General features: G+C 39.9%; 3 protein-coding genes across 5 annotated transcripts; 2 read left to right on the top strand and 1 right to left on the bottom strand.

Annotated features, from left to right (window-relative positions):
* Nucleotides 1–32: 32 nt before the first annotated feature.
* LOC117951874 (paired box protein Pax-5-like) lies at nt 33–3,372 on the top strand. Its single transcript, XM_034883835.1, has 6 exons — nt 33–337; nt 527–692; nt 1,242–1,439; nt 1,537–1,577; nt 1,660–1,767; nt 2,983–3,372. The coding sequence occupies exons 1-6, from the start codon at nt 295–297 to the stop codon at nt 3,159–3,161; spliced, it is 735 nt and encodes a 244-aa protein (XP_034739726.1). The 5' UTR covers nt 33–294; the 3' UTR covers nt 3,162–3,372.
* Nucleotides 3,373–9,644: 6,272 nt separating this feature from the next.
* Nucleotides 9,645–15,005, top strand: LOC117951963 (signal-transducing adaptor protein 1-like). Of its 2 annotated transcripts, XM_034883979.1 has the most exons (11): nt 9,645–9,739; nt 9,914–10,074; nt 10,260–10,331; nt 10,659–10,775; nt 10,906–10,962; nt 11,790–11,992; nt 12,198–12,329; nt 13,584–13,653; nt 13,728–13,830; nt 14,052–14,234; nt 14,373–15,005. In XM_034883979.1, exons 2-11 carry the CDS (start codon nt 9,973–9,975, stop codon nt 14,528–14,530), a joined length of 1,197 nt encoding a protein of 398 aa, XP_034739870.1. In that variant the 5' UTR covers nt 9,645–9,739; nt 9,914–9,972; the 3' UTR covers nt 14,531–15,005. The 2 variants fall into 2 exon arrangements, with proteins under 2 accessions (XP_034739870.1, XP_034739869.1); XM_034883978.1 differs by having other exon boundaries at nt 9,652–10,074.
* Nucleotides 15,006–15,567: 562 nt separating this feature from the next.
* On the bottom strand, nt 15,568–25,804 carry ankrd13d (ankyrin repeat domain 13 family, member D). Of its 2 annotated transcripts, XM_034883974.1 has the most exons (16): nt 24,923–25,804; nt 24,679–24,814; nt 24,461–24,585; nt 24,145–24,190; nt 23,206–23,349; nt 22,864–23,053; nt 21,371–21,437; nt 19,855–19,936; nt 19,503–19,564; nt 19,254–19,384; nt 19,019–19,176; nt 18,255–18,368; nt 17,762–17,934; nt 17,568–17,647; nt 16,756–16,992; nt 15,568–16,077 (listed from the first exon to the last, which is right to left on the bottom strand). In XM_034883974.1, the coding sequence occupies exons 1-16, from the start codon at nt 25,004–25,006 to the stop codon at nt 16,014–16,016; spliced, it is 1,893 nt and encodes a 630-aa protein (XP_034739865.1). In that variant the 5' UTR covers nt 25,007–25,804; the 3' UTR covers nt 15,568–16,013. The 2 variants fall into 2 exon arrangements, with proteins under 2 accessions (XP_034739865.1, XP_034739866.1); XM_034883975.1 differs by lacking the exons at nt 24,145–24,190; nt 24,461–24,585; nt 24,679–24,814; nt 24,923–25,804 and adding an exon at nt 23,525–24,107 and having other exon boundaries at nt 23,206–23,463.
* Between the last annotated feature and the right edge of the window lie 126 nt (nt 25,805–25,930).

Here is a 25,930-nt window from a genome sequence, read left to right as displayed (position 1 = left end):
AAGAACTGACATTAGCGCCTTCAGTACAAACAGCAAAAAGACAATCGGCGCGCGTGCACCAGTGCATGTTCGTCCAATCAAAGGCTCGTGCTGTCCACCCCTCAGGTGCTGAAGGCACACTGCTGTCAGTCCGCGTCGCAAACATAAATATACAGGACAACATCTGAACAGTGCTCTGTTAAAAAAATCTTTTTTTAGCTGTTTGAATGAGTAGGAAATGTTTCGTCCTTGAAACCAACTACACTTTATACCATACAACATCTAAAGTAGGCTACGATACTTTGTTAGTCTGTGATGGACGCACGCTTTGGTCAGGTGCCGCTCACCGTTACGCACAGTAAGTAACGATGTTTCTCAATAGATTAAAGTTAGTGCCACCTGTAGCATATAGGCTACGTAGAGTAAGTTATAGGCTACAGCTTCTTTTATTAATTATGGTGAGTGCGCAATAAATAACGCTTTGATGCTCGTAATTAGCCAGCCATTAGTTTTGATTGGTGTTTCTTTGATCCGCTCCGGTGGCAAGGACACGGAGGGTTGAACCAACTCGGCGGTGTCTTCATTAACGGGCGCCCGTTACCGCACGTGGTGAGAAAGCGCATCGTGGAGCTCGCACAACTGGGTGTGCGTCCCTGTGAGATCTCCCGCCGCCTGCGCGTCAGTCACGGCTGTGTCAGCAAAATACTAGTCAGGTAAGGCACTCTGCTTGGTTATTTATATAGCCTGTTTATTAATGGACATTATTATCTTTCGGCTAATGAAGCAGATTTATACATATTTTAACACTTGTGTTACCTGTGAATGTATAATAATAATAATAATAATAATAATAATAATAATAGTATTAATAATAACCTTTATTTGTGTAAAACGTTACACACAAAGTTAAAATGTTCATAAGTCATTTGGAAATGTATATAAATATTGAAAGCCTATCCCTTCCATGCTTAAATACATATATTTATTTACATGTTGCCTAATATTTGTTAGTATTTTTGTTATTTTGTATATGTAGCCTACTTCAATTGTATTTAGTAGCTTATGTGGTTATCCCATGGTGCATTATTCAGAAATACATTTCTTTTTTATATAATTTAATCTTAAAACCCTGTGATATTTTCAAATTTTTTCTCCATATTGTATAGATGCACAAAGCACATCAGCAAATACGTTTATCAAACTTTCTCCTCTAGTAAAATGTTGAAAGACCCCGCTGAAAGATATCACTATTGTGAACTCAGGTACAATGAGACAGGAAGCATCATACCAGGAATGATTGGAGGCTCAAGACCCAAAGTGGCCACTCCCAGAGTCGTGCAAACGATCCTGCATCTTAAACACTCCAACCCCACCATGTTCGCCTGGGAGATCCGAGACAGGCTGCTGCTGGAGCGAGTGTGCAACCGCGACAGCGTGCCCAGCATCAGCTCCATCAACAGGTGTAGATGACTGTGTGTGCGTGCGTGCATGCATGTGTGTGTTTGTCAACATAGATCGTTAAAATAAGTCTTAAGTAAGTTCCTTCTGTCTTTACAGGATCATCAGAAACAAAGTCCAGCCAGAGTCTTGTCAAGTTGGTATGTTATTTGTTCCTTTTACTCTCTCTTGGCCTATCTGTGTGCCTTTAATGTTTCCTGATGTTGACCTCTGACCCTGCAGAGTCATCAGCATCATCTGTTGCCATTGGAACAGCATATTCCTCTGAGTCCACCTATTCCATCAGTGGAATTCTGGGAATCACGAAATGTAGCAGCAAACATAAGGAAGGTAAAATAGTGAGTGTATTTTTGTGTGTATATCTGTGCATTTGTTTCTATTGTTTTGGCAGTTGGAATGATTCAAGATGAATAACGGACTTTAGTCTAACTGTGACTTTTCCACTACTGCGTCTTTCAAATTTGGAAAGCTAACAAAGAAAAATCAAAAAAACAAATCAGGGATTTAACACTTTCTTTAATTATGTTTTCCACGCTGTCTTTACATCATCCTCCTTTTCGTTACATTTGTCCTGGCATTTGTAGCCCCTTCTTTTTTCCTGTAAACTCTATTTTGGGACAGATAGATGAAGATCCTTCAACATAACAATCAAAAAATCAATCAAATGTCTTCTACATACTGACATATTTGAGTATGATATTATTTATTTTGTCACTTTTCTTGTATCATATATGTTAGTAGGTATGGAATTGGAACATTACTGCACTACAGTTTTCTTGAAGCTGGCATCTTGAGGCCGATGGAAATGTATTTTAAGCAGCCTGGCGTTGACTTTAAGACACTTCAAAGTGACTTCACAGGATAGCTGGTTAAGTAATTGATTTTTTATATTTTGTCATACACTCTTATTTGATTTTCTATATTTCAGAAAACCTTTGGGTAAATTATTTTATTGTACATCTGTGTTTTTCTGTTTCATTGTTTTCAGGAATTTTCTAAAGCAGAAGAAAACTACCTGACTCATATCAAGAAAATTACATTCTGAAACAAGTTTTTTCAAATTGTAAGAAATTACCATTCTCCCCTGGCTACTTCTATTCCTGTGTTTTAAAAGCAAAATGCAAGAATCACTAGATTGCATTGAATGCATCTGCAGAGCAGACAGAGTGATTACCGTGGTACCAGACCACACAGCAGATTGATGATTTAAGCCGATGGTCCTGTGTTATCACTCTGGCTGAAACAACCTCCACAGCAGGAGATCCACCTCCCCGCCCCAGGCTTCGGTCCTCTCAGCCAGCAGGCTCTCTGCTTCTCCCTTCCTCCTTCTCACCTCAGCTTCTCATTACAGGCCCGCTTACACCTCCACTCTTCCATCACTGCAATCATTAGAATAGAAGAATGCATAGATAAATGTACATACTTACACACACATGCATGTATTTTGTCAGTCTACTAATTAGAACAAGTGACGATCACAGTAGCAGGATGGAGGAAGGAAGATAAATTAAAGTGAACCTGGACAGAAGCTGTTTTGTTTTCCAGGTGAGGTTGTCTCCTGCAGCGTCTCCTACCACGAGCAGCCATGTTCCTGTAATGACACCTGGGGATTGTCTGATCCCTGCCTCAACTCAATCTCCAGCCTGACCTTTTACCCGAGCCTGCCAGCTAATCATAATCCAGGTCAGTCTGCATCAAAATATGCTTATTTATGTCTGACATGAACACAGCATTCATTTTTCTCATCTTTCCTTGTTTAGGGCCTCTGTGCAGTCACAGCTAAACGGGGATGCAAAGAGAAAAGAATAAAATCATTTAAATGCCAAAAACAAGATCATTTCAAAACTGACTTAATTGAAATTGTAATTATTACAACAAGACTGACATCAAGATAGAAACATAAATTACCATTACATTGTGTTTAAATAAAACTAATAAATGACATACCTCACCTGTCATGTTTTACTTACGTAATTTGGAGTCCGAGAACATGCTGCTGTTTCAGAGGCTTAACTGAGCTTCATCCGTTCAACATATCATCCCCATCCCTGTCACCCCTGTGGCCATATTGTCCTTAGTCAGTGGTTGAGGGGGAGCATCATTAGGGGCCCTGTGATGGAGAACAGTGACTGTTTTTTCTTCTAAGTGTGCATCTCCCTGGCCTCCCCACCAGCATGAGGGATTAAAGGAAGAGATAGAAGATGCCAGAGGGACCGGTGGGGTCAAAGAACACCGCTGAGAAAGAAATCTGTTGCCAGCAGCGGGCATCAGTCTATAGGAGGCATGTAGAGAACAGATGCACGTGGCAAATGTTTTCCTGTGTATATGTACGTACAATGGGGATGTTTTGTCATAGATGCAGCATATGTTTGCATATGTCAGTAATTTAAAGGTATTAACACTTCACCCTCCCAAACTCACAAGGTTTTCTTGACATACAACAACCTAAATTGAACAGAGCCATCAATAATATGATTAGTTCCTCCCTTTCCTGCAGAACATCACTAGTAAACAAATCTAGAAGAAACATCAGTAGGGGGCAGTACTGTGTAGCTGTCAGTGCTTTGCTTGGTTATAAACAACAGTATTAGCAAGTTTGCACAGAGCTTTCACTTTTAAGCTGCAACTTGGTCAAGACCATTAACGGTATATTATTAACAGTCTATGGTTAAGACAAGACAAGATCCTCTGATTCACTTTAACAAATAACAAAACTGAACTGGTTGCTCAACCTCCAGCAGACTTTCAGTAATGAGCTTCTTTTTAGGCATTAGTCTTGTGCTGCCAGTTCTCATCTTATTACGGCATGGGACAAGCCGTGGTTGCTAGGAGAAGAGTTAAACAAGTGCAAAGCCATGCAACCCAAAAGGGAGTTCTTATTTTTGGTGTAGAAAACAAAACAAAGAGGAACCGGACCAAATACCTCAGATTCTGTGATAGCATGATTCAGGCCTGTTGATGTCGTACTTAAATAACTGTGCATAGGCAGGAAAAAGTAGTTATATAATAATTGACATAATAATTAGCAAGTGTATTCTTTTTATTTTATTTTACATTGCTACAGAATTTATTTAATTCTTCCTTTAAGGGTGAAAATGAGAATAATAACATTGAAGGCCACAATACAACCCAAGTCTGATATTAGTAATAAGAGGTGCAGTGCAATGCGCTCCTCTGTGCTTCCACTGGAGCAGTCGCCCGCTCATTATCTAAAAACCACGGTGACTGTCCGCGGTTACATCATAGGTAAACAAAAGAGGGGCTATACTTAAGAACCTAATTGAAATTAAAACTACTTCTGCAATGATAAAACAGAATAGGAAAATTAGATGTGGACTATTAAATATTAGATTTCTGTCCTTTTAATAAAGTAGTACTAATAAACAATCTGATATCAGATATTGAAATTAATCTATTCTGTTTTGCTGAAACATGGCTGTGCCATGAAGAATATGTTAGTCTAAATGAAACCACTCCTCCCGGTCATGATAACACTTAAATTCCTAGAGGCTCAGGCTGAGGGGGGGGGGGGGGGAAGTTGCAGCCATCTATGATTCAAGCTGGTTAATTGACCCTAATCTAAATTATAACTCATTTAAAAGCCTTGTCCTTTATCTTCAACACTCAACATGGGAAACATTACAGCCAATTATATTTGTTGTAATTTGCCAAGCTCCAGGACCATGTTCTGAATTTTTATCTGAATTCTCTGAGTTTTTATCAGGTGAAGTCCTTAAATCAAACAAAGTACTTTTGTAGGTGACTTTAACATCCATGTGGACGTTAACAAAGATAGCCTTAGTAATGCTTTCAACTCATTCCTAGATTCACTTGGTTTCAGTCAGAGTGTGCATAAGGCCACTCAATGTTCTAACCACATCCTTGTCCTTGTGCTGACATATGGCAGTATTTCCACAGAATCCTTTATTATCAGACCATTCTGTAATAACTTTTGAATTCTTACTACCCACCTTTACTAAAGTAAATAAAAGCTTCTACACTAGATGCCTATCTGATAGTGCTATAACTAAATTTAGGAAGATATTCCAACAGCATTTAATTTTATTCTGTTCCTTAATATAACAGAGGACCTTTATGTCAACTTTAGTCCCTTTTAAATTAATAAATGTGTAGATGGTGCTGCGACCTGCCTGCAGATGACTTAAGACTCTGTTGCTACTCTCAAAAAGAAGATGATGAAAGGAAACCTTAAAATGTAGAGGAAGGCCCTCAGAAATGTCAGATAAGACTATTACTCCTCACTAATTGAAGAAAATAAGAACAACCCAAGGTTTCTTTTCAGCATTCAGCCAGGCTGACAGACAGTCACAGCTCTTTTGAGCCTATTCCTATAGCTCTGAGTAGTGATGACTTTATGAGCTTCTTTAATGATAAAATCATAACAATTAGAGACAAAATTCATCACCTTTTGTCCGCAATTTCTAATGCGTCACCTTTAAACGCAGTAGCACTAGAAAGAACAACAAGACCTGACATTTACTTAGACTGCTTCTGTCCTGTAGCCCTTCAACAATTAATGTCAACGGTCTCTTCAGCTAAGCCATCTTCCTGTCTCTTAGACCCCATTCCATTGAGGCTACTTGAAGAAACGTTTTTTAAATAGATATCATCAATATGTCTCTATTAACAGGTTATGTACCACAGTCATTCAAAGTAGCTGTGAAGCCTCTCCTGAAAAACCCTACCTCAACCGTAAGGTCTTAGCAAACTATAGATCCATATCTAACCTTCTCTTTCTCTCCAGAATCCTTGAGAAGGTAGTAGCTAATCAGTTATGTGATTTTCTACATAGCAATAGTTTCCTTGAGGACTTTCGGGATTTAGAAAGCATCATAGCACAGAGACGGCACTGGTGAAAATTAATAATGACCTTCTAAATGCTGCAGACAAAGGACTTGTCACCCAATTATACCTATCAATCAAGCCAGACTAAACCAGTCAGCTAGCTAAACTTCAAGCATGAATAAATGATAAAAAATCATGGATGACAATTATCTGATGTTATATTCAGACAAAACTGAAGTTATTGGGCTGGGCCCTAAAAAACTCCAAACATCATTATCTAAAGATAAAGCTACTCTGGATGGTATTGCCCTGGCCTCCAGCACTACTGTCAGAAATCTAGGAGTTATTTTTGATCGGGATATTTCCTTTTCGGAACCTTGCCAAAATTAGGAACATCCAGTCTCAAAACGATGCTGAAAAACTAGTCTATGCATGTGTTACTTCCAGGCTGGACTACTGTAATCCTTTATCATCAAGATGCTCAAAGAAGTCCCTTACGACTCTCCAGGTGATCCAGAATGCTGCAGAAAAAATTTATAAAACCATAGTTCAAACCAGATCAGCGCACCACATGGCCTCAGGGGTTGGCTCATTGAACAAGTATTTACACTGTGGCTTCCGGTAAAATCCAGGATTGAATTTAAAAGCCTTCTCCTGACCTACAAAGCGCTATATGGTCAAGCACCATCTTATCTCGAAGAACTCTTAGTCCCGTATTGTCCCACTAGAACACTGCGCTCTTACTTACTCTTAGTTACTTGTGGTTCCTAGAAACTCTAAAAGTAGAATGGGAGCTAGAGCCTTCAGCTATTAGGCTTCTCTACTGTGAAATCAGCTTCTGGTCTGGGTTCAGGAGGCAGACACTCTCACCCCATTTAACAGTAAACTTAAAACTCTCTACAGATATATTACGGTATATTTCTACAGACACGACACCCCTTCTCTTCTTTGCTTCTCTTCATAGTCGTCAGATCAATTTACCACATAATAAATGATATAAAAAACTAGAGGGCGGCAGGGCAGTACAGCCCGATCCGGCAGGGGAGAGTTGTTGCCTGACCAGGCTCCTCTCATTACCATGTCTCTTTTAGTTATGCTGTAATAGTTTTAGACTGCCTTGAGACTTCCTTTGACACACTGAGCTCCTCTCTCCTTTATCTTCCCGTTTGTGTGCATCCATGTCCCAGAAATGCCTGTTACTAACCTAGCTCTGGGGAGTCATTCCCCGGAGTCCTAATGTTCATTTCCCCCCAGCATGTTCCCTGGGATCAGGGAGGCTCCAATATAATGGTTGCAGCTGTCACTGTGGTCCTGCTACATGTCCTGCAATGCCCTGTTACATCCTGTTGCGCTCTGTCGCACCATTGCTTGATGAAATAAAGTTGTAAAAAACATTGTGTGTCATCGCTGTTTTACATTCTCAAAAGTATATACACTTTTTAAAATACCTTATGACAAACATTACAAGAGAAAAAAGATGTGTTTATCTTCAACACTTGTTTGTAGATTTTAAATGTTTTATTCTTGTTTGAAGGTCAATACATGTTCATTGGCAAAACTAACAAATGCATGATGTGGACCACTGTTTGCACTATAGACTGTAAATATATTAATATACAGTATATGGTTTGCACCAGTTGGGAGGCACAGGTCTGCATCTGCCACCTCCTGTCGTTTCACCGTCAGGCCTTGTTGGCACATGGTGGATAAATGTGCTTAGTCACTACTCGACAGTCCAAAGCGGGAACAATGTGCAGCTGCTGTCCAGCCCACTCTTTGTCCACAGTGCCCATCACTCAGCAGCTGTGATGAGTTTAAGACTTCCACTGTCTGGCTCACTTCATTAGCATCTGTAGGACATCTAACCAGGCACCAGAGGGCTATTTATTTGCACAGGTAAGATGAAGTAAAAGGCCATCTACTGCTGATGCTATTGTTTCTATTAGTAGCTACTGCTGATGGACAGTGTTGCAATTAATAGACTGTACACCACTGATGTAATTTTCAGCACAGGCCTTTTTCCTTATTATTAATAATAATTATGATAAACAGACATAAGTAAAAATGTACAATAATCTCTGAAAGGCTAATTTACGTTTTTAGAATGTGTGTGTGTCACATAATCAGTAGTTTTGCATCAGTAGCAGTAAAAACATCATAAAATAGTAACATATCTGTATCTTGAGGTTGCAGTGCAGAGAAGTAACAGACACAGAAAGAAATGGCTGCTTTTCATTGTTTTATTATCTACTTCTGAATGAAAGAAGTTCCCAGCATTTTCTTAATACAACTTAAGGAAGAGCAAATTATGCATGAAAAAGTGTACAACATTTCCTCTCTATCACAGCGTTACTGTATTAATTTAACTATGTAGAACTAGTATCTTTTTTATTTCTTCTTTCTTCCTTCTTTAAATAATACAGTTTTTCCAGATTGTTTACACACCAAAATTGGAACTGGAAACGCAATCCCTGAAACCTGAAACTCATGTACCAAAGCACAATAGCAAAAATAGCAAGCACAATTCCTGCATTATACACTTTGAGCCCAATTCTGTATCACACCTTTTGCAAAACACTACTCACAATTGTCTGCATCAGGCACAACATTCAAAATTTAAATCTCTGTAGTCACTTTGAAAAGCCTCACCAGTCACAAAACCAAGTGCCATACACCAACTGGCAACACCCACTCCTCACAGATGGAAACACGAGTTGCTGAATTGTGCACAGTCAAAGCAACAGCACTATAAGACCACAGATGAGCATGTGGTGAAGTTGATGTGAGGGCTTTCGGCGGCTGGATCCATCCTTCTGGAAGATTATTTCCCCACTGTTTGGACAGGGAGAACATCAATTGACTTTCACTTGTAATATTCATACAGTAAAGCCTTTATCTTACTGCATGTTTTCCCGGTTTTCTCCTCTTCTGGAAAGTGGCATATCCAAAACACAAGTGTTGAAAAATACTGTGTTTTGGAAATAATTGGCAATGTTTTTTTTACTGTATTGCATTTGTGTGTTTGTTGATTCATATTTGAGTAGGTATGCATTACTCTGCCAATCTTTTACAACCAGCTACAGTGTAACACTGATAATACAAAAGGCATAAACCCACTGATGGAACATTTATAGTAGTATTTTGTGTTGAGCACATCAGTGTGCTGTTGGTTGGTAAACAGATCTATTCATATGACATGTGTGTGTCATTTTGATGCAAAAAAAAAACCTTTTGGAAAAAGATGTGACCAATTTGAATACAGTGTTTGCTTTTGCTAGGGACTTGTGGAGTTTACCATTTTGTGTTTGTGGTTACAGTGTGTGTGTGTGTGAGTGCTTGCACATGCTTCATTAGTCCTGAGAGTGTGGTATCTAGGTTCAAAGTCCAAACGCAGATTTTTAATCGGGATGTTTTAACTAACTACTTCCTTCTTTGTAAATCACTGCAGTGTTTCCTCATTCTCAGAGTCAAAACAGCACTCTGACTGAAGTCGAAGGTAGTTAAAGCTTATCAGTGCAGGTTCATAGACCAATATTCATCTCAGACTAAAGACTCATCGTGAATCGATCAATGCTTTGAGACTTGCACAAGGAAATGACAAGGAACAAAACTTTCTCAGGACCAAACTGAAGTGTTTATTCAACGCTTCATTCAACGCTTCATTCAACAGAAGTGGGTCAAAACTGAACCAAACCAAGGTCAGAAGAAGCATAGACAATTAGCTGGACGATGTCTGTGCCAACCAGAGTTGTCCACAAGAGGAGGGCGACTGTCACAGAATTGCCTCTCTACTACTCTGGACACCTGCTGAAGAAACTCACCAAAGAGAAGGTGAGGATGAAGATGGAAAAGCCATGCAGACAAACGTGTATACAAGAAAAAAAGAGAGAACTAAATGGGTAATAAATGGGTAAATGTGTGTTCATATGAAGTTTTATGACTGAAATAAAATTCTGTTGAATTTGTGAATGCTGTGTCAAATGCAGATGTCCAAATTGACATCTTTATATTTTCAGGATTTTAAGAAATACTATGGAGAGCTCCGGGGAGCCACACTCTTTCTGTACAAAGATGACACACAGGACACTGTAAGCAAACATGATGTTTAAATCTAAAAGCAGCATTGCGATTTACAAAATAACAAAGTAATAAATAATGTTTAATTAAATGTGAATTTAACAATTGGTTACCAAAGAATATATGTACAGTGTCTTGTAAACAATGACATAACTGTTGAAGGGCCATCAGAACATAGGGGACACAGAAGCCAGGGTGCACTGGAGAACAGAAACACACATCGGTTTTTTTTAAACAATTTCACTAGTTACTCCCATATTAGATCAATTAATACACGTTTTGTGGATCAAGCATGTGTCTGAAAACAAGTGCTGATTTGTGTTTGCTTACTCTGTCAGTACACAGAGAAGCTGGACCTGGAGAAGCTGACGTCCATGAAGTTAGATTCTCCGTATAAGAGGAAGGCACCAACCATTTTTACTCTCACCCTTCACACAGAGGAGGTGCAGCTGAAGGTGTGAATTTTTTTCCTGTCAGCCCAATAAAAAAACCACAATGGAATTTGTAAAAAAAAAACTTTAAATTTACTGAGAAATATTATATGGCACAAAACCAAACTTAACTTGTGTTTATGTGACTGTACAGATGGACAACTCTGACACAGGAGAGGAGTGGAGGGGTTATATCCTGACTGTGGTCAAAGTAAGAAAACACACACGTGTAAACTTAAAGACACACTCTGGTGGGGGTGATGTGGGAGTGTGTTCCTGCTGATACAGAATATCACTGAGTGCTCATACGAATAGCAAAAAAAAACTTTGCACAACCATGTTGTTTTCTTTTATTCTTTTTTAAAACAATTATTTTCTGTGTGTGATACCTAACCTAGTTGACACACAAAGACCACCTCACACAGAAGGAAACAATTTCCTGCTTAATGATTGAACAATAATTTGGCTCATGATGCTTGAAAGGGAAAAACTCAAAGTAAAGCTGATAACGAGTAAGGTTACCAACAACTACGCAGCAACAGCTGGAAACTGAAAATAAAGATCCCGATAATCTAGCAGAGTAAAGAACATACAGTACGTGACAAAAAGACAGTCCGTCAATGTGTAGGGGTGGGTGTGTACACATGTTTTTGGTCTTGAATTTAATTTCTTGCATGCTGCACTTGAACTCAAATTAGATGTCAACAGCAGTTTCTTTTTTGTTTTCTTGCAACATTACTGAGTAAACACTTCACATACAGGGGTGCCAGTGCCCCCAAACCTAGGTTATAAGAAATTAAAGTTTACATAAATTGGTACTTCAAGTAAAGTCTCTGGTCCATCTACCACCACACACACACTTCTGTAATTAATGTGGCACCATGTTCTTGGAAGAGTTGATACATTTGATTTATCAGAGTAAGTCAGAGAAGAATTTACAACCCAATACGAGGATGGATGTATTAACCTGTTACACATTGTCTAAATTAATGATGATGTTAGTAATAAAATTGTTGACAAGTTCTGTTTCTTCTGCAGAAAAAGATTCCCAGTGAGTTGCAGCTGTTGCCTGGCCAGATGTTACTGCTGCAGGAGGCTCTGGATCAGGAGAGGAAAAGAAAGCCCCCTATGGCACCTCCACCCCTCCCACCCCGACCATCCTTCCTCCCCTCACCCTCAGCCTCACTCTTCCGTCCATTGCCCACAGACAAGCCTGGCCACAACTCCCCTGATACACCCGCGTAAGTTAGAAAGTCTGTTTCCAGAAATAAAAACTGTAACACAGCATGAAAAATACAACTAAAAATGGTGGTTAGACTGGGTTTTTGAGGATTTGACATCACTAAATGTGTATCCCTTGCTGTTATCATAAACTTATAAACATGTTCCCATCTCTTGCCCTCTGTAAAAACACACCTGTACTTGTATTACCTTTGATTCTTGCAGATGTTTCTATAGCGTGACTCGGCAGGAGGCTGAGCAAATGTTGGAGGCAAACCCCGAGAACGGAGGCATCATCCTCCGCCCGTCCACTCTGGCCAACAACTACGCCCTGACTCTAAGACAACTGACACCCAGGTCTGTCTGACGTGTACCACTGACTACAGATTAATGCAGGAATTTAATTTTAGGTTGATCTTTTCAATTCTAAACAGGCATCAGGTCCATTTTCTGCCTCACAGCTTTTGCCATCATTTTTTATCACATCAATAGGAATCTTTGGTTTTATAGTTTCTATATCGATGCTTAATAACTCATTATGTCATGCACATGTGAATCATATGACACATAGTGTAAATGTACAGGAAGAGAAGTGTCCACCAAAAAAATAATAAAAGTGATAACTTGTATTCATACAGCACCGTTTACACATTAATAATTTGAACAACAATGACTAATGAAATTTGTTTTGTAAAAAATTCTTATTGAAAAAAAGTTTTTTTTCTCAACTCAAACATAACAAGAGAGACTGCAGAAACAACAGGGTCTTATCATTTTAACAAAGTCCTTAATTAGCTTATGGAGGATTTGCAGGTTAGTGCAATGTAACTGTGATCTCATAAGACAAGATAAACCTTAATTAAAGGTGCTCTAAGTGATGTTGGGTGACAGCACTTCTGTCCAAAGTGTTTTCGAACAAAAAGTGCTTTCGAGTGCTTCCTCGCACTAACCCCCCAAACCTCACCCCCAAATCCTTCTTGTCGGTTGTTGGCTGGAACGTTAAAAGACTGTTTGTAATGTTTGGTGGGCACAGGTTGTTTTTGTTGGCATGTGTGGAGCCTGGGCTGTCTACAGAGACCGTGTTTTTTTTGCAGTGTGTTCAGGGGACAGGCAGCCCGTGGATAGTGAGGAGATGTTTGCTGAATGTGACAAAAAAACTTTAATCGCCAGAGTGGAAATTCGGTTTTATAGCACCACAGACAGCATCTGTACAGATAAATAGAGAAAGTAAAAGAATAGTAAAAATGCATATGCAATGCGAATGGAGACAAAAATGGCAAAGAAACGTGATAGTGCTATGGTGAAAGTGACAGTATAAAAAGCATAATAAGTCAATAGTGTACATAAAACTGATAAAATGACCAAATAATAACACTAAGTTTGATAAATGATGATGGTATGGGATATGAGAGATAGTATGAGGTAAAAAGTATCCTGACAATCAGCAACTGTGAGTTGCTACAGCTAATAAAGGAATGAACATATGGATGGGCATTTGTCTTGTTCGTTTCAATTCGTTTACATTTCATACAAAATATACAAAATGTGTAGCTGTTTATGAAAGGCCCAGTCGGCAGTTAGCAAATAATCCTTCTCTTTTATGTGTTTCAGTGGGCCCGTCATGAAGAACTACAGAGTGGCCTGCACAAACTCCGGGTTTGTCATTGAACTGGACACAGCAGTAAGCCCCACACAGTTCTATAACATTATCTTCTTCTCCTTCTTGCTTGTCTTCATGAGTCCTGTTCTCTGTAGGTGATGGTCTCCTCCTTAAATGAAGTACTTAAATACTTCCTTGAAAAGACAGAGTACCGTCTTCGTCCCTACGTGGCATCTCAGCCCTATGACACTCGCATCGGTGAGAGGAATTTCAATTCATTTTTACCTATAGTGTCAAATGACAACAGGAGTTCTTGCAGGGCACATTACGGAAGGTGTAGACCACACTATAGTTTACAAAGACCCAATAATTTCCCCCCAAGAGTAAGAATTTGGTGCCACAGTGACAAATACTTTCACAAGAAGTCATCCGTGGTATGCAACAAAGTATACAACAATGTTTATGCATGTGTTCAACAGATGTGTCACCTGCTCCAAAGTGTGTCAGCATCACCTCACCTACACCTAAAACAGTACCTAAAGCACAAGTGGCACCTATGCTGCGTTCAGAGAACAAAGCAGAGCTTCTTCTGCCTCCAACCAAGGAGGAGGCTGAATATGTGATTCCTAATGATCACAGTCCTGATCACAACCTAAGGATAGGTGAGAATGAATAAACATTTGTTTTACTATCAGCTCTTATCAGAGCTGTTTTTGTTTGTGTCAAGTGAGCACACATGAGCGAGGAAAGTAGACTGTAACAGTAAGTGAGTAACAGTTGTATGTTTTTGTCTAATCTAGTTCAGTTAGATGGAGAACTTCGGGACGTTTTAAAGTTTCGGAGGGAAAACATTTACACTGCATCTGACAACGAGGAAGTCACAACATATGAGAATCAAACCATTGGAAAATCCCCATCGGGCACCGCACAATGGGCCACGTGGAGTGCAGCAGTGTGAGGCATCTAGGCCTACTGTTGTTGCTCAGTTAGTCTGCTCGTTTAATATTTCATTTTTAACGTCAGATGAGAGATAACCTGCTGCCCTGTGGATTAGATAAACTGCTGCAACCTTTAGTTTGTTTTTTGTAAATGCACTGGACAAATAAATTAGTTAAGTTAAAATCAAATATCTTAAAGTGGGGTCTTAAACTCAAAGTACCTAGATTGTTCTCTTTCTTCAGTTTGTTGTTTAGTTTAGTGTGTTAAAATGCTAAAGTGCTTATCAGCCCTAAACACAAAGTACAGCTAATGCAGATGGATATGTCATTGCTTTTGCTAATATTTAGTCATAATCCAAAGTATTATCTGGACAATCTAAAGATGAAAAAATCAGGGGATTGAAATGATTACAATTCATTCTTTGAAGAACATGAATGTCTGTTCCTAATGTCTCAGCAATCCATCTAATAGTTGTTTAGATATTACAATACAAATTGTACATTATGTACTTCAACCTCATGGTGAAAACTAAACTAACACTTAACAAATAACAAAAAAAGCCCAAATATTTCTGCCCATATTTACCAATAGCCACCATTACCAAATGAATATGCATGATTCCCAGTAAAACAGGAATATTATTAACATATAATATCATCTACTTGATGAAAGATTTACAAATCCCTGTGACTGTTTAATCATGAAGTCAGATAGTTTTGTGTCATTTGTGTCTACATTGTGCCAAGAGAGAACAGTTAAAGAGCTCTTTGAAAGACAACTTTATCACCCAGATTCAAATAGATGATATGATTCCAACCGACTGATCTACATCATAACTACATGATATGGATGTTTGGAAGGGTATCATGCTATCTGATTTTGCTCAATGATTATAGTTTAAAAGTGTAAAAATGAACATGTGCATGAGACAATTATTGTACAGCTCTGAATGATTGTCCACTTTTTTTATATGAAAGACTGATGAAACTTTAAAATAAAAAAAACTTTAGATACATGTGAATCTGTAAAGCACTAAATAAAAACCACATACTCCCGGATGATCATTATTCTTTATTTTTCACAGAGGAGTAAGCAAACATAAATGTTTCAAATGTTAAAAGTTTTATAAGTTAAGTCCATTAAGATTGTATTTTCTTATTTTCATCATTATCATGGAACATGTTATATGTTTAATGTTTAAGGATCATTCATCACTCAAAGACAGCATGGCTGTGAAAAATTGTTGAAAAACACACACTGTCTCCCTTTTGTCTTCTCCTTCACTAAAGTTTGATTCAGAGTACCTGTTTCCACCTCTTCTTATTTATCCCTCACACTCCTTATATTCTGGTCCTTTATACTCTGATGTAGCAGCCTTCGTGTGAGAAAGACAAATAAAATATCTGTAATAACTTAACATCTCAAGATTGAAAAAAATAAAAATTGAATAAATTAAGAATATTTTTCCCCAATGAAGACATGCCTCCATTGTTGTTGTGACATTACTTCTCCGTGAGTGACAGCTGCAGGATCCTCTCCAGCTCATCCTCCTCCTCCTTTTGCTTCCTGCGACAAAAATAAGAAATATTTGCATCCGTCAGAACAATGACCTGACCTGTGACTTTAAAGTATTTATTTATATTACTCCTTTCCCAGAAGGACAGAGATTTCCCACCATAACTGAAGATTCAATACAAATGAAGAACTGAAGACTTCTAATTTCTCAATTGTATTTAGGTAAGGTTACTATAACTTGTCCTGTCATTTGAAGGAACTTTAATACAAATTTCTTTAACATGTTTTATTTTAAATCATCATAATTCAGTGTTTTCTTCTCCCTGACGCTTGTTCATTGTTAGATAAGATCTTTGGTTGTTTTAACTACGTTCTTTTGGCTGTTTAGCAGAGAGAATACAGGTTGTCTTATGACCAAGACGACAAGAAGAGATTTTTACACCCGACTGTGTCGCAGACGTTTTTGCTCACCCTACTGTGTCAAAAACAGAGTTTGAGATATAGAACAACAGACTGCAACACTTCCTATGTGGGCACACTCAATTGAAAAAAAGTATTTAAAAAGGAGGAATAGAGGGTGAATTTTGAACACATTCCATTACAACAACAAAAAACTAAATACACATAAATACTAGCCCTGTGATAGACTAGCAAGCTGTCCAGGGTGAGAGTAACAGGGTGTACTTGGTCTCAGATAAGCTAATGCATGGCAGTTTCCTCCAGCCTCACCTGTCCATCTCCTCCTGTTCCCGGCACGATATCTCCATGGCGATACGCAGCTGCTCATCGAAGCTCGACGCCACACCGAAGTGTCCCGACACCTGAGGATTGGTCGCTGTGCTGTAGGAGAGCGGGGAGATAGTGGTGGGCACCGACGGGGGGGGGACAGAGGCAGGCTGGCTGGGGTCGGCCGAGTCTTCTCCCTCTCTGCTGGCCAGCGAGATGGATAGAGACTCCTGGATTGCCCTGAAAAAGAAAAAATTAAGATATTTAGACTTAATCTGAAGTGTTATTAAACAAAGAAAGATATCATAACCGGGACGTTCACTGCTAGGCTTCATTACAGGATGACTGGGACTCGCTGTTCCCAAGAGAAGGTAGAAAGAAAAGGCTAATCACTGAACTCTTTTTAGAGACGTTTAATTAAATACTGCACAGGCCAGAGGTTTCCCTGAAAATAAAATAATTACGAATATACATGAGTTAAACCTCATGATGGTTCCACAGTAACATCTAAAGATTTTCTCAATTGGAACAATTTCTGAAAGACCTACTTTAAGAACAGTTTTTGAAAAACATTATTTAAAGAATTTTCACAGGAATTATTATCTATCAACAGAGATATTGGGTATCACAAATTTGAAATAAGTCTCTGTTTTCTGTGCTTGACATCATCTTCCTTAATGCTTGGATGCTATATTGCTCAATACCTACTGAAATACTCTGTTACCGGTAGAGTTCAGTAGAGTAATCTTCTCCCCATTTTGAGCAGTGTGAACCTGCCTGTGAAGGAAACAAATAAAGCGTGATGGCCAGCTCACCTCTCCAGCTGAGAGTCTTCCTCGTACAGCGGAGACGGGGGCACCGGGCGGCTGTTGGTCAGAGCCTCCCAGATGGTCACCTAGGAACCACACATAGGTGATCAAAAACTGGCTTTAAATGTAAATAAGGGAGGAATCAGTTTCCACGTCTGACATGTAACTCTGAGACTAATTACGAGTGCTTTGACTCTGACCTGGTCACTCTCTGTGCCGGCGTCCAGCAGGCTCTGCTGGATGGCGAACTGCAGCAGGTTGTCATCCTCGTCCCTCATTGGCTCGCTGCGGCCTGGACCGAGGGTGGTGTAGTCCGCGGGGGGCTCAAACACTGAGGGGTCCACCTCACAGTGTAAGGGAGGGGGAGTCTGACCTGGGTGAAGATCGCTTACAGCATTACTGTACATGCAAGTAAAAGGTATATCATTTCAGAAAATTACTCTCCAGCCTAAGCTCTGTTTTGGAAACAACTAAACCAGTCTTAAATTTTTATATAGTATATTGTAAACAAAAAAAGGGAATAACAAAACATTACTATAATTAAAATATTCTGCACTTGACAGAATTTGCTTAATTGCTCTTCTACTATAAATAATGTTTCAGAACAAGCTCAAATCTGAATTCTATGCCACTGAAATATATTGGGTATTACTTAAAGTTATTTTATTACATTCTTAAATAATGTGTATTTACCAGCTTCTTCGGGGCCCTCTGTTGTGTGAACCGTCACAGAGCTGACCGGCTCGTCGCAGCCACACAGGTTACTGAACGTCACTCTGGCATTCAACACGTGAAACAGGGGAATCTCTGGAGGACAGATAGTGAGTGTTTGACAGAGTTAAATGGCTGCTTATTTTTATAGCACTAGTGGACAGTGGGAATGAAAACACAAAGTACGGATCATGAATGACGAGGCTTGTGTTGTGTAACGTTGCTCAGAGGTTCTGGTTGCTCTTCATTGATGCGACCGGAATTTAATGTAAACACAAAGAAAGCGGAAGGTAAGGGACATCCGGCCAAAAATGAGGGACATCCGACGGAACAATTCCGTCAATGAAGCGTTGTCGATCCAGACTTCTTGGATCGCATGACAAACAGGCCGTGGTCTGATAGGCCAGACATCGGTTCCTTGGTAGCCCGGATGTTACTGTGTGAATATTTAACTTGAATTTTTTTATCTGAATTTGAGCATTCAAATTTGAAAAACATGAATCTATTTCATTTTAAATTCTCCAAGTGACAATAGAAAAGAAATTATCAAAATTCTGGTTTTAAAAATGGATATCAAGCATGTTCATAGTTAAATTTCAAAGAGATAAATTCAGAAAAAATCAATTCATATACTGTATGTTTTTCAAAATAAAATGTTTCAATATTAAGTATTCAGTGGCTGTCTACGTTTAAAGACTTCTGTCTCTTATTTGCTTCCATAAGCCACACTGTGTGACCTCTCATACCTATCTTGACAGGGAAGCCTGGTGGAAGGCGCAGGGTGATGAAGTCACGTAGCTTGGCAAAGTGGGCGTTGGAGATGGCCATGAGGTCGATGATGGGTGTCACCTGCTCGGCCAGAGACAGAGGGTGACTCTCACTCAACCACAGTGTCGCTTTAAACCTGCAGAGGAATCAGAAATGAGCAAACTGCTGCTGCTTTTGGTGATGAACATTATTGTTTCCATGGCTGCATTATACTTCTGGACTTTGCTGGTAAGCTCGACGGGTCGTCCGATGTCCCGGCTGTTCAGGTTGAACTCCGGGTTGAAGTACTCCTCAGCTGTGATGGCTGTGGGGTTGTGAGGACTGGCACACTGGGACATGTTACTCTGACAAAAACACAGAGAGAGAGAGTTACAAGTGTTCATCAAAGGAAGCTGCAGGTGGTGTGGGTGGTTTGTGTGTGTGTGTGTGGATGTGATGCACAGGTACTGTGGGGACTCTTACCCCATTGTGAGCTGTATGTTGTTCAGCGATCCCTAAGAAGGACTGCAGAGGAGTCTTTGAGCCTGAGTGGGAATAATGTAGGGAGATCATCATCAATCAGCTCGGCATATTCACTTTATTTGGTGCTCTATGAGGAACGTAAGGGATACACCTGGAGCAACAACAAAATCATAACATGTGGACGGGAACATAATGTACAACTAAGTGATCGATTGATAGGTTATATCTTGTTTTGTTCTTAAGTTAACTGAGGCTCAGATATCTTTGCAATTATTTTCTAGCCCACTAGAGCACAACAAGGACTTACTGTGTGTGTGTGTGTGTGTGTGTGTGTGTGTGTGTGTTTGATTACCTTTGCTTCTTGACTTATCCTGGTCTGATAGATGCTCTGTCCTTGACCGAGTCACCAGCTCCACATTGGTGGCACTATAAACCTGGAAACAATGACAAACAAAAGAAAAGAAAAAAATGTTGTTGTTCAAGTAAAGCTCCTATCATCACATTTGTGACAGGAGCTTACCGTTATATTTCACAAAACCAAGATAATGGATTAAGCCAGGATTTCCCAGTTATCCTGGCTCAATTTAGCCTCGCCTCGGTTTCACAAAAGCAGAGGCACCTAAATTACCATGGAGATTTATTCTGTAAATCTGGTCCCGACCAGGCTAACAGCCAGGATTTTTGAATCCTGCTGCCTTTTCTGTCCACTTAGAAGTGCTTTTACCTAATTATTATCTGTCTGCATTAAAAAAAAGAACTTATAAATATTACTCTGTTACATTCATGTTTACAGTGTGCATGGAATTTGTCACTTAATTCTTTTTACAGTTTGTAGATTTAAGAGTCCAATTTCTTCAGTGTCTTTCTTTTCTATATCCATATATACGAGGGAGCAAAGCACATAATATGTAAAGAAGGAAACTCCCCCTTTGTATAAAAAAACATAAGAAAAAGTTGGGCCGACAATAGCGGACCGGCTGAATGGTAGTCTAAAAATATACATTTGCAAACTAGTGCTCTTAACTGAAATCATTCAATGAGTCACTTGTCATTTGCAAAAACAAACATTTCCACACTTTGCATTGAAAACGAGCAGTGGAAGTTAATTTGGAAATTTCTATTTTAGCCCATGAGACAGAGGAAGAAACAGAGAATTCTAGTACAATGGTTCATTTGTGCAAATAATTAGTAGACTAATCCCTGAATGGTATGATTATGATGGTGTCAATTCAGAGCAGTGGTCAGTTAATGTGTATATTTAGGTCAATCACATATTCAGTCGCCACGCTTTCTGTCGCTGTTCAGTACAGCGACCATGTTTCTTTTTTACAAATACTGTGTTTAACGTTGTCATACTTCCATAAGAAGCTGCTGCTCACCCTGTATTAAAGTATGGACAACACGTATTCTCCATTTTAGCATCAATAAATCTGTTATCGACATTGTGGTCAGTTAAGGAAAGCTGTGAATGCACATCTATCCAAATTACTTCAGCCCGGCTCGACCTAACCTGGTTGAGCCGGGCAGGATTGCCGTTTGTGAAAAGCACCAAGCCGGACTGCACAGATGAGAATTGGTCAAAGTCTCGCTTTTATCGGTTATCGGATTTATAAATGTTGCTTTTGTGAAACAGCCCCCTGGTCTATCTTTGAAAGAGCAAACACCATTTTATTAAAAAAATTTAAAATATATATATTCTTTATAGAAAAATCTTGCTATTGATCAAATAGTATGTGTTGCTACTCATTCATTTTTCAGACAATGCTGTATAATTGGTGGTCTCAAAATTGAACTAAAGTAACTTCCAAATGGTCTAAATTATGTGTGTCAGTCACAGTTCAGACTAGGTTGGCTGAGCAGTCGCTTACCTTGGCTTCATACCCGCTGACCACCTCACTCTTTTCAGAACGCCAGCCCCAGATTCCTGACTTGTTCCTAAACAAGCAGGAGATAAAGTAAGGCTCACGACACAGAGGTAATCAGTATGGCCCTCATTTATCAACCTAACGTAGAAACCAGTTCAGATATGAGCGCAGAAATCCTCTTACAACAAGCCTCACGTGGGATTCAATTTAATGATGTAATTTGTAATTAAAATATCACGCCCCAATATATTCTTGGTTTTGAGGCCTCGCCCCTACTATTTACGAAATGACCAGACGTAATCTGGCTAAGAAGCGGCACTTTTTAGAAGTGGAGATTGAAACCCTGACATTTCATTTTAATTTGCAGTAAGGTGTGTCCTATTTGGCAGCCTAAAAACTGGTATAGGCTGTAGGCAGAATAGATCACTGATGCGGTCAACAGCGTTGCTGTATTAAATCGGACTCCAGCTGAAGTTTATTTAATTGATACATCCTTGACATATGCATACTCCTAATAGTAATATAAAGGCTTATATTCCAATCTCTTAGCCCTACATGTAGGTGTACCTATATTTAAATAAACACACAGTAGCAGAGTTTATGCCGTGTTTCTTTATTTTATTAGTGTTTCTTTCGTGAGTCATAGCCAGGCAACCCGCGTGCCTGGCTATGAAAAATCATGCCGAAATATGTTGATGGCAGAAAGACATTTCTCCCTTATTGCCATTAACGACACTTTAAAAGACAAATGAAAACCTGAAGCATAAATAAAAAGTTGTATATCGTCATATTTCCTGTATTGAATATCATTGCCAAACATAACACTATACCTTTTGAAAGCGAGCAGTATTATCCTGTCTCCTTCGTATAGCCCCCATTTGGTGCTGTGCTGGACACTGCTCTTTGGGCATTGGGTCACCGGGCTCCGTCACTACATTTATGGCACCTTGTTTTTCTGCGCAATGTTGCGCAGAACCCCAAAGGCTAAAACCCTGCTGCAGACTTTTTCTGGTGTGTAGGGTCCCTCCCCGCCCCCTCCACCGTGGCTCGTGTGTGTAGGCTACGTGTGCACTGCTGCTTGGCTCATAGAGGTCTTCTAAAAGAGCCAGACCTGCCATTGCTGATAAGTGATCAACTGATGACTTCTCTTCCCCTGTTACATGCTGCACCGCAAATCCACACTGACTCGAAAACTTGCCTACGCAAGGTCAGACCAGACATGAAATTTTTTTGCAGCCTACGCTCACATTCAAATTGATAAATGCCCATCTTTGCATAGGAATCGGCGTACGCCCGTCCCACGCCTGTTCTAGGTCGTACACACGTTTCATAAATGAGGACTTATATTTGAATTGTTAACCATTGGGACATAATGTCTGTATAGTGGACACATTATCAGGGATGGTGAGACAGATATCTGCACAACACAAACAAATCATCTGATGTGATCTTGATCAAACGATTCTAGTCTGTATCTGTACAGAATAAGTGCTTACCGTTCAAAAGCAATGTTGCGTGTGTTGAGGTGCGTGGAGACGATGGGCGATGTAAGTCTCTGGGCTGTGTTCTCCTGTGACGGCTGCATGGCTGCCAGGAGGGAGGGTGCATCACGTGGAGACAACACTAGTGGCTCTGTGTACACCACCTGCTTCTCATGGTCCACCTCCATCACCACGGCACCTTCATCTTCATAACAGGAGCACACAAAGGACTCATTTAAGCCTCAAGTGGAGCTGTTTCTACATCTTTCATTGTGGCTCCACATCATCCACCCATCCATTAGCCTCAGCAATTCAGTTATTTGTATGCATGTGATGCTGTTCTATGAGCACACACACCTCCGCCCTTGAAGATATAGCTGCGTCGTCCTTTCAGCCAGGTCATGTGTTCAAAGCCCAAAAGGGTGGTGTCTACACGGAGGCACGAGCCGCTTTTCCACACCCTGTAGACGTCGCTGGGACACACCTTTGACACCAAGGGCACTGAGAAGAAGATGGAAGAAGAGGAGAAGCAGTTCAGATACAAAAAGGCAAACAGAATGAGGTAACCAAACAAAGAACGGGCAAAGCACATTGTAAAGAAAAGCAGATTTACATGAGAAGATGCAATGTTTTCTGGAAATGTTCTAACTTTAGCTTTTTACATAGCACTGCAACTAAAGAATGTCCATTTTTATTATAGATTAATTCACTTATCATATACTAATAAAAAAATGTCAAAAAACAATTGTCAACAGAATTTGGAAAACATAATGTGCTTCAAATTGCGGTTTGCGTTCTGATAAACATCTGAGAAACACAAACTATTTCATTTATAATGATTAAAAACAGAAACCAAGCAAACTGTACAAACTGAACTTTTTTTAATGATGCAATGTGTTATTAAAAATTCTTTGTAACTTAATTGATTTTATGTTAACTATGATTACACTGCTTTATTAATCAACTGACTAGGATTTGTAATAATTCAAATTGTTAACATTATAGTCTCTAAAAGCATTGCTCTAATTTGTATTTTAGATGCAAAATTGAACTAACTGTTTACTTGAACAAAGCCTGCAGATTAGATAAGGCAAAGTAATCAAAAAACAAGAAACCACATTACTGAGTAGTCCTGTTGAATGCATTACAGATAAAACTTCAGGAAGGCTATCAGTAATTTCTAGTGAGTTACAGTTTGAAATTGACTAAGTGACAGCTGCCGTCAGGGGAGCTGTCCAACTACTGTGGTGCTGAAACTGATCCCTGTAAAAAAACACATCAATGAAACACACTCACCCCAACTGGTGAACTCCCATTTCATCTCCACATAGAAGTCCCGCGCCTGAATGAGACCAAAGTATGTTTGTGCATAAACAAAAGGAAGAGCTCCATGTCATCTTACGTTTGTGCATCCTGATTCAGACAAGGTTGAGACTTGCAAACATGTCTGGAACATGCAGTGATCCATGAAAAAAGGATGCACTGAGAGCAGCCAACCAGCTTTAGGGTGTGGTTGATGTGCTGCTTTGTGCAACAGGTAGAGTATAGTGTAAGACCTGGAGTCTTACATTTTTTTAATCAAATGGCCGACAGTTTTGGCCTGCAGTTTTACCTGTCTTAGTTTGCTGAGCAGTTCTGGGATGCCCGCCAATCTCTCAGTGGCACGTTTATAGTCTCGGTACTGAAGCACGAGCTGAACCAGCTCAGGATCACCGGTGCTTACTGCATCCTGCAAGACTGAAACATACAACCACATTTATTACCAGTGTGCTTCTTTAGTCCCTCAGCAGCCTCAGGACATGACACTGGGAGCCACAACAGAGCACTCACTGGCCCAGCCCTGCGCGTTGTTGTGTGTCGGGTCTGCTGAGTGCCGGAGCAGCACCCGGGTTGACTCCAGGTGGCCCAGACACACAGCCAGCTCCAGCGGGGTGCGCCCTCTCGGATCTAGGCGCTCTACATCCTGCTGCAGAACCAAACACAAAAGCAGCATCAGCGCAATGCAGTGCGACATACAGACCCATCTGGAACATAAAGCTAGCCAGCCAGATGCAAAATAAACCTCCATATTTACCTCTTTCTTTTGCAGCTCTCGGTCAAGCTCCAAGTACTGATTGTTCCACACAAGAAAATGCAGAGGAAACGCGTCTTGAGCCATGTTTGTCGTCCGCTTGACAGTTAAACAGTAGTAAAGCTTTGTTTGCAATATGACTTCTGCAGCCAACAGATTGCAGTGACACAACAGCAGACTGTATCAACGAGTTCAGCGCTGAACGGAACAACTGGTTAGCTACCGTTAGCTATCTTAGTTAACGGCAATAAAAAAAGGTAAACGGTGCAAATGTTTCACTGCAAAAGCATGTCACTAAGCACATATATTCAAGTAGCTAACGTTAAGCAGCAAACCAAGTAGAATATTTTGCGTGCCTATTTAAATTAGTGGGCTGAGTTAGTCACATCAACTCAGCCCACTAATTTGATGTAACGCTAGTTAACTACAGCTAGCTGAGCTAACGTTAGCTAACTGGCTAATAACATTATTTCCTGCTCTTCTTGGCAACTGTTTTCCATTTTTCACAAAGCAAGGTAACTAATGTAGCCGGCCAGAAATGCACTTCCCATGTCCGTTCATTTTCTTTCACGGTCGATATGATCCGAATTAAAGAAAATATGTGTGAAATCCCCGGCTGATAAAGTTAGCTAGCTAGCTAACCGCTGTTACTGCAACCACCCCTGTTTTTCAGTGTTACGCTTTTAAAATAAAGCAAGATACGGCCTTTATTCCAGTTTCACATCCAGGTCACTTGGTTTGAGGGCATCCGATAATGATGTTGATGACAGCTGCTGCCGGTGGCACACAGCCCTGAACAATCATTACACCAGACCACATTTGTCCGTCTGCTACGCTTCTGTGCTACAATAAAGTATATTAACAGCTGTAAAAACGTTCTTTATTATTTTTTTTGACGTCGCTTTATTTCCAGGTTATGGTGAGCCAAGCTGGGTCGAGCCGGGGAGGAGCTGATACCTGATCTGAGCCTACAGTTCAAATAAACCACAACAGGAAATGGGCTACACTTGT

Source organism: Etheostoma cragini, chromosome 10, assembly GCF_013103735.1.
Source record: "Etheostoma cragini isolate CJK2018 chromosome 10, CSU_Ecrag_1.0, whole genome shotgun sequence".
Lineage (NCBI taxonomy): Eukaryota > Metazoa > Chordata > Actinopteri > Perciformes > Percidae > Etheostoma > Etheostoma cragini.
The sequence above is the reverse complement of the archived record's forward strand: the minus strand, read 5'-3'. Positions and strand labels throughout refer to the sequence as shown.

Coding starts and splice junctions, on each gene's coding strand:
- LOC117951874 (XM_034883835.1), top strand. CDS start 295: ATGGACGCACGCTTTGGTCAGGTGCCGCTCACCGTTACGCACA. Junction 693..1,241: donor GTCAGCAAAATACTAGTCAG/GTAAGGCACTCT, acceptor TTGTGAACTCAG/GTACAATGAGACAGGAAGCA. Junction 1,440..1,536: donor AGCATCAGCTCCATCAACAG/GTGTAGATGACT, acceptor CTGTCTTTACAG/GATCATCAGAAACAAAGTCC.
- ankrd13d (XM_034883974.1), bottom strand. CDS start 25,006: ATGGCTCAAGACGCGTTTCCTCTGCATTTTCTTGTGTGGAACAATCAG. Junction 17,935..18,254: donor AGAGGGCCCCGAAGAAGCTG/GTAAATACACAT, acceptor ATCTTCACCCAG/GTCAGACTCCCCCTCCCTTA. Junction 16,078..16,755: donor GAACAGGAGGAGATGGACAG/GTGAGGCTGGAG, acceptor TTTTTGTCGCAG/GAAGCAAAAGGAGGAGGAGG.
- LOC117951963 (XM_034883979.1), top strand. CDS start 9,973: ATGTCTGTGCCAACCAGAGTTGTCCACAAGAGGAGGGCGACTGTCACA. Junction 10,075..10,259: donor AGAAACTCACCAAAGAGAAG/GTGAGGATGAAG, acceptor TTATATTTTCAG/GATTTTAAGAAATACTATGG. Junction 10,776..10,905: donor CAGAGGAGGTGCAGCTGAAG/GTGTGAATTTTT, acceptor GTGACTGTACAG/ATGGACAACTCTGACACAGG.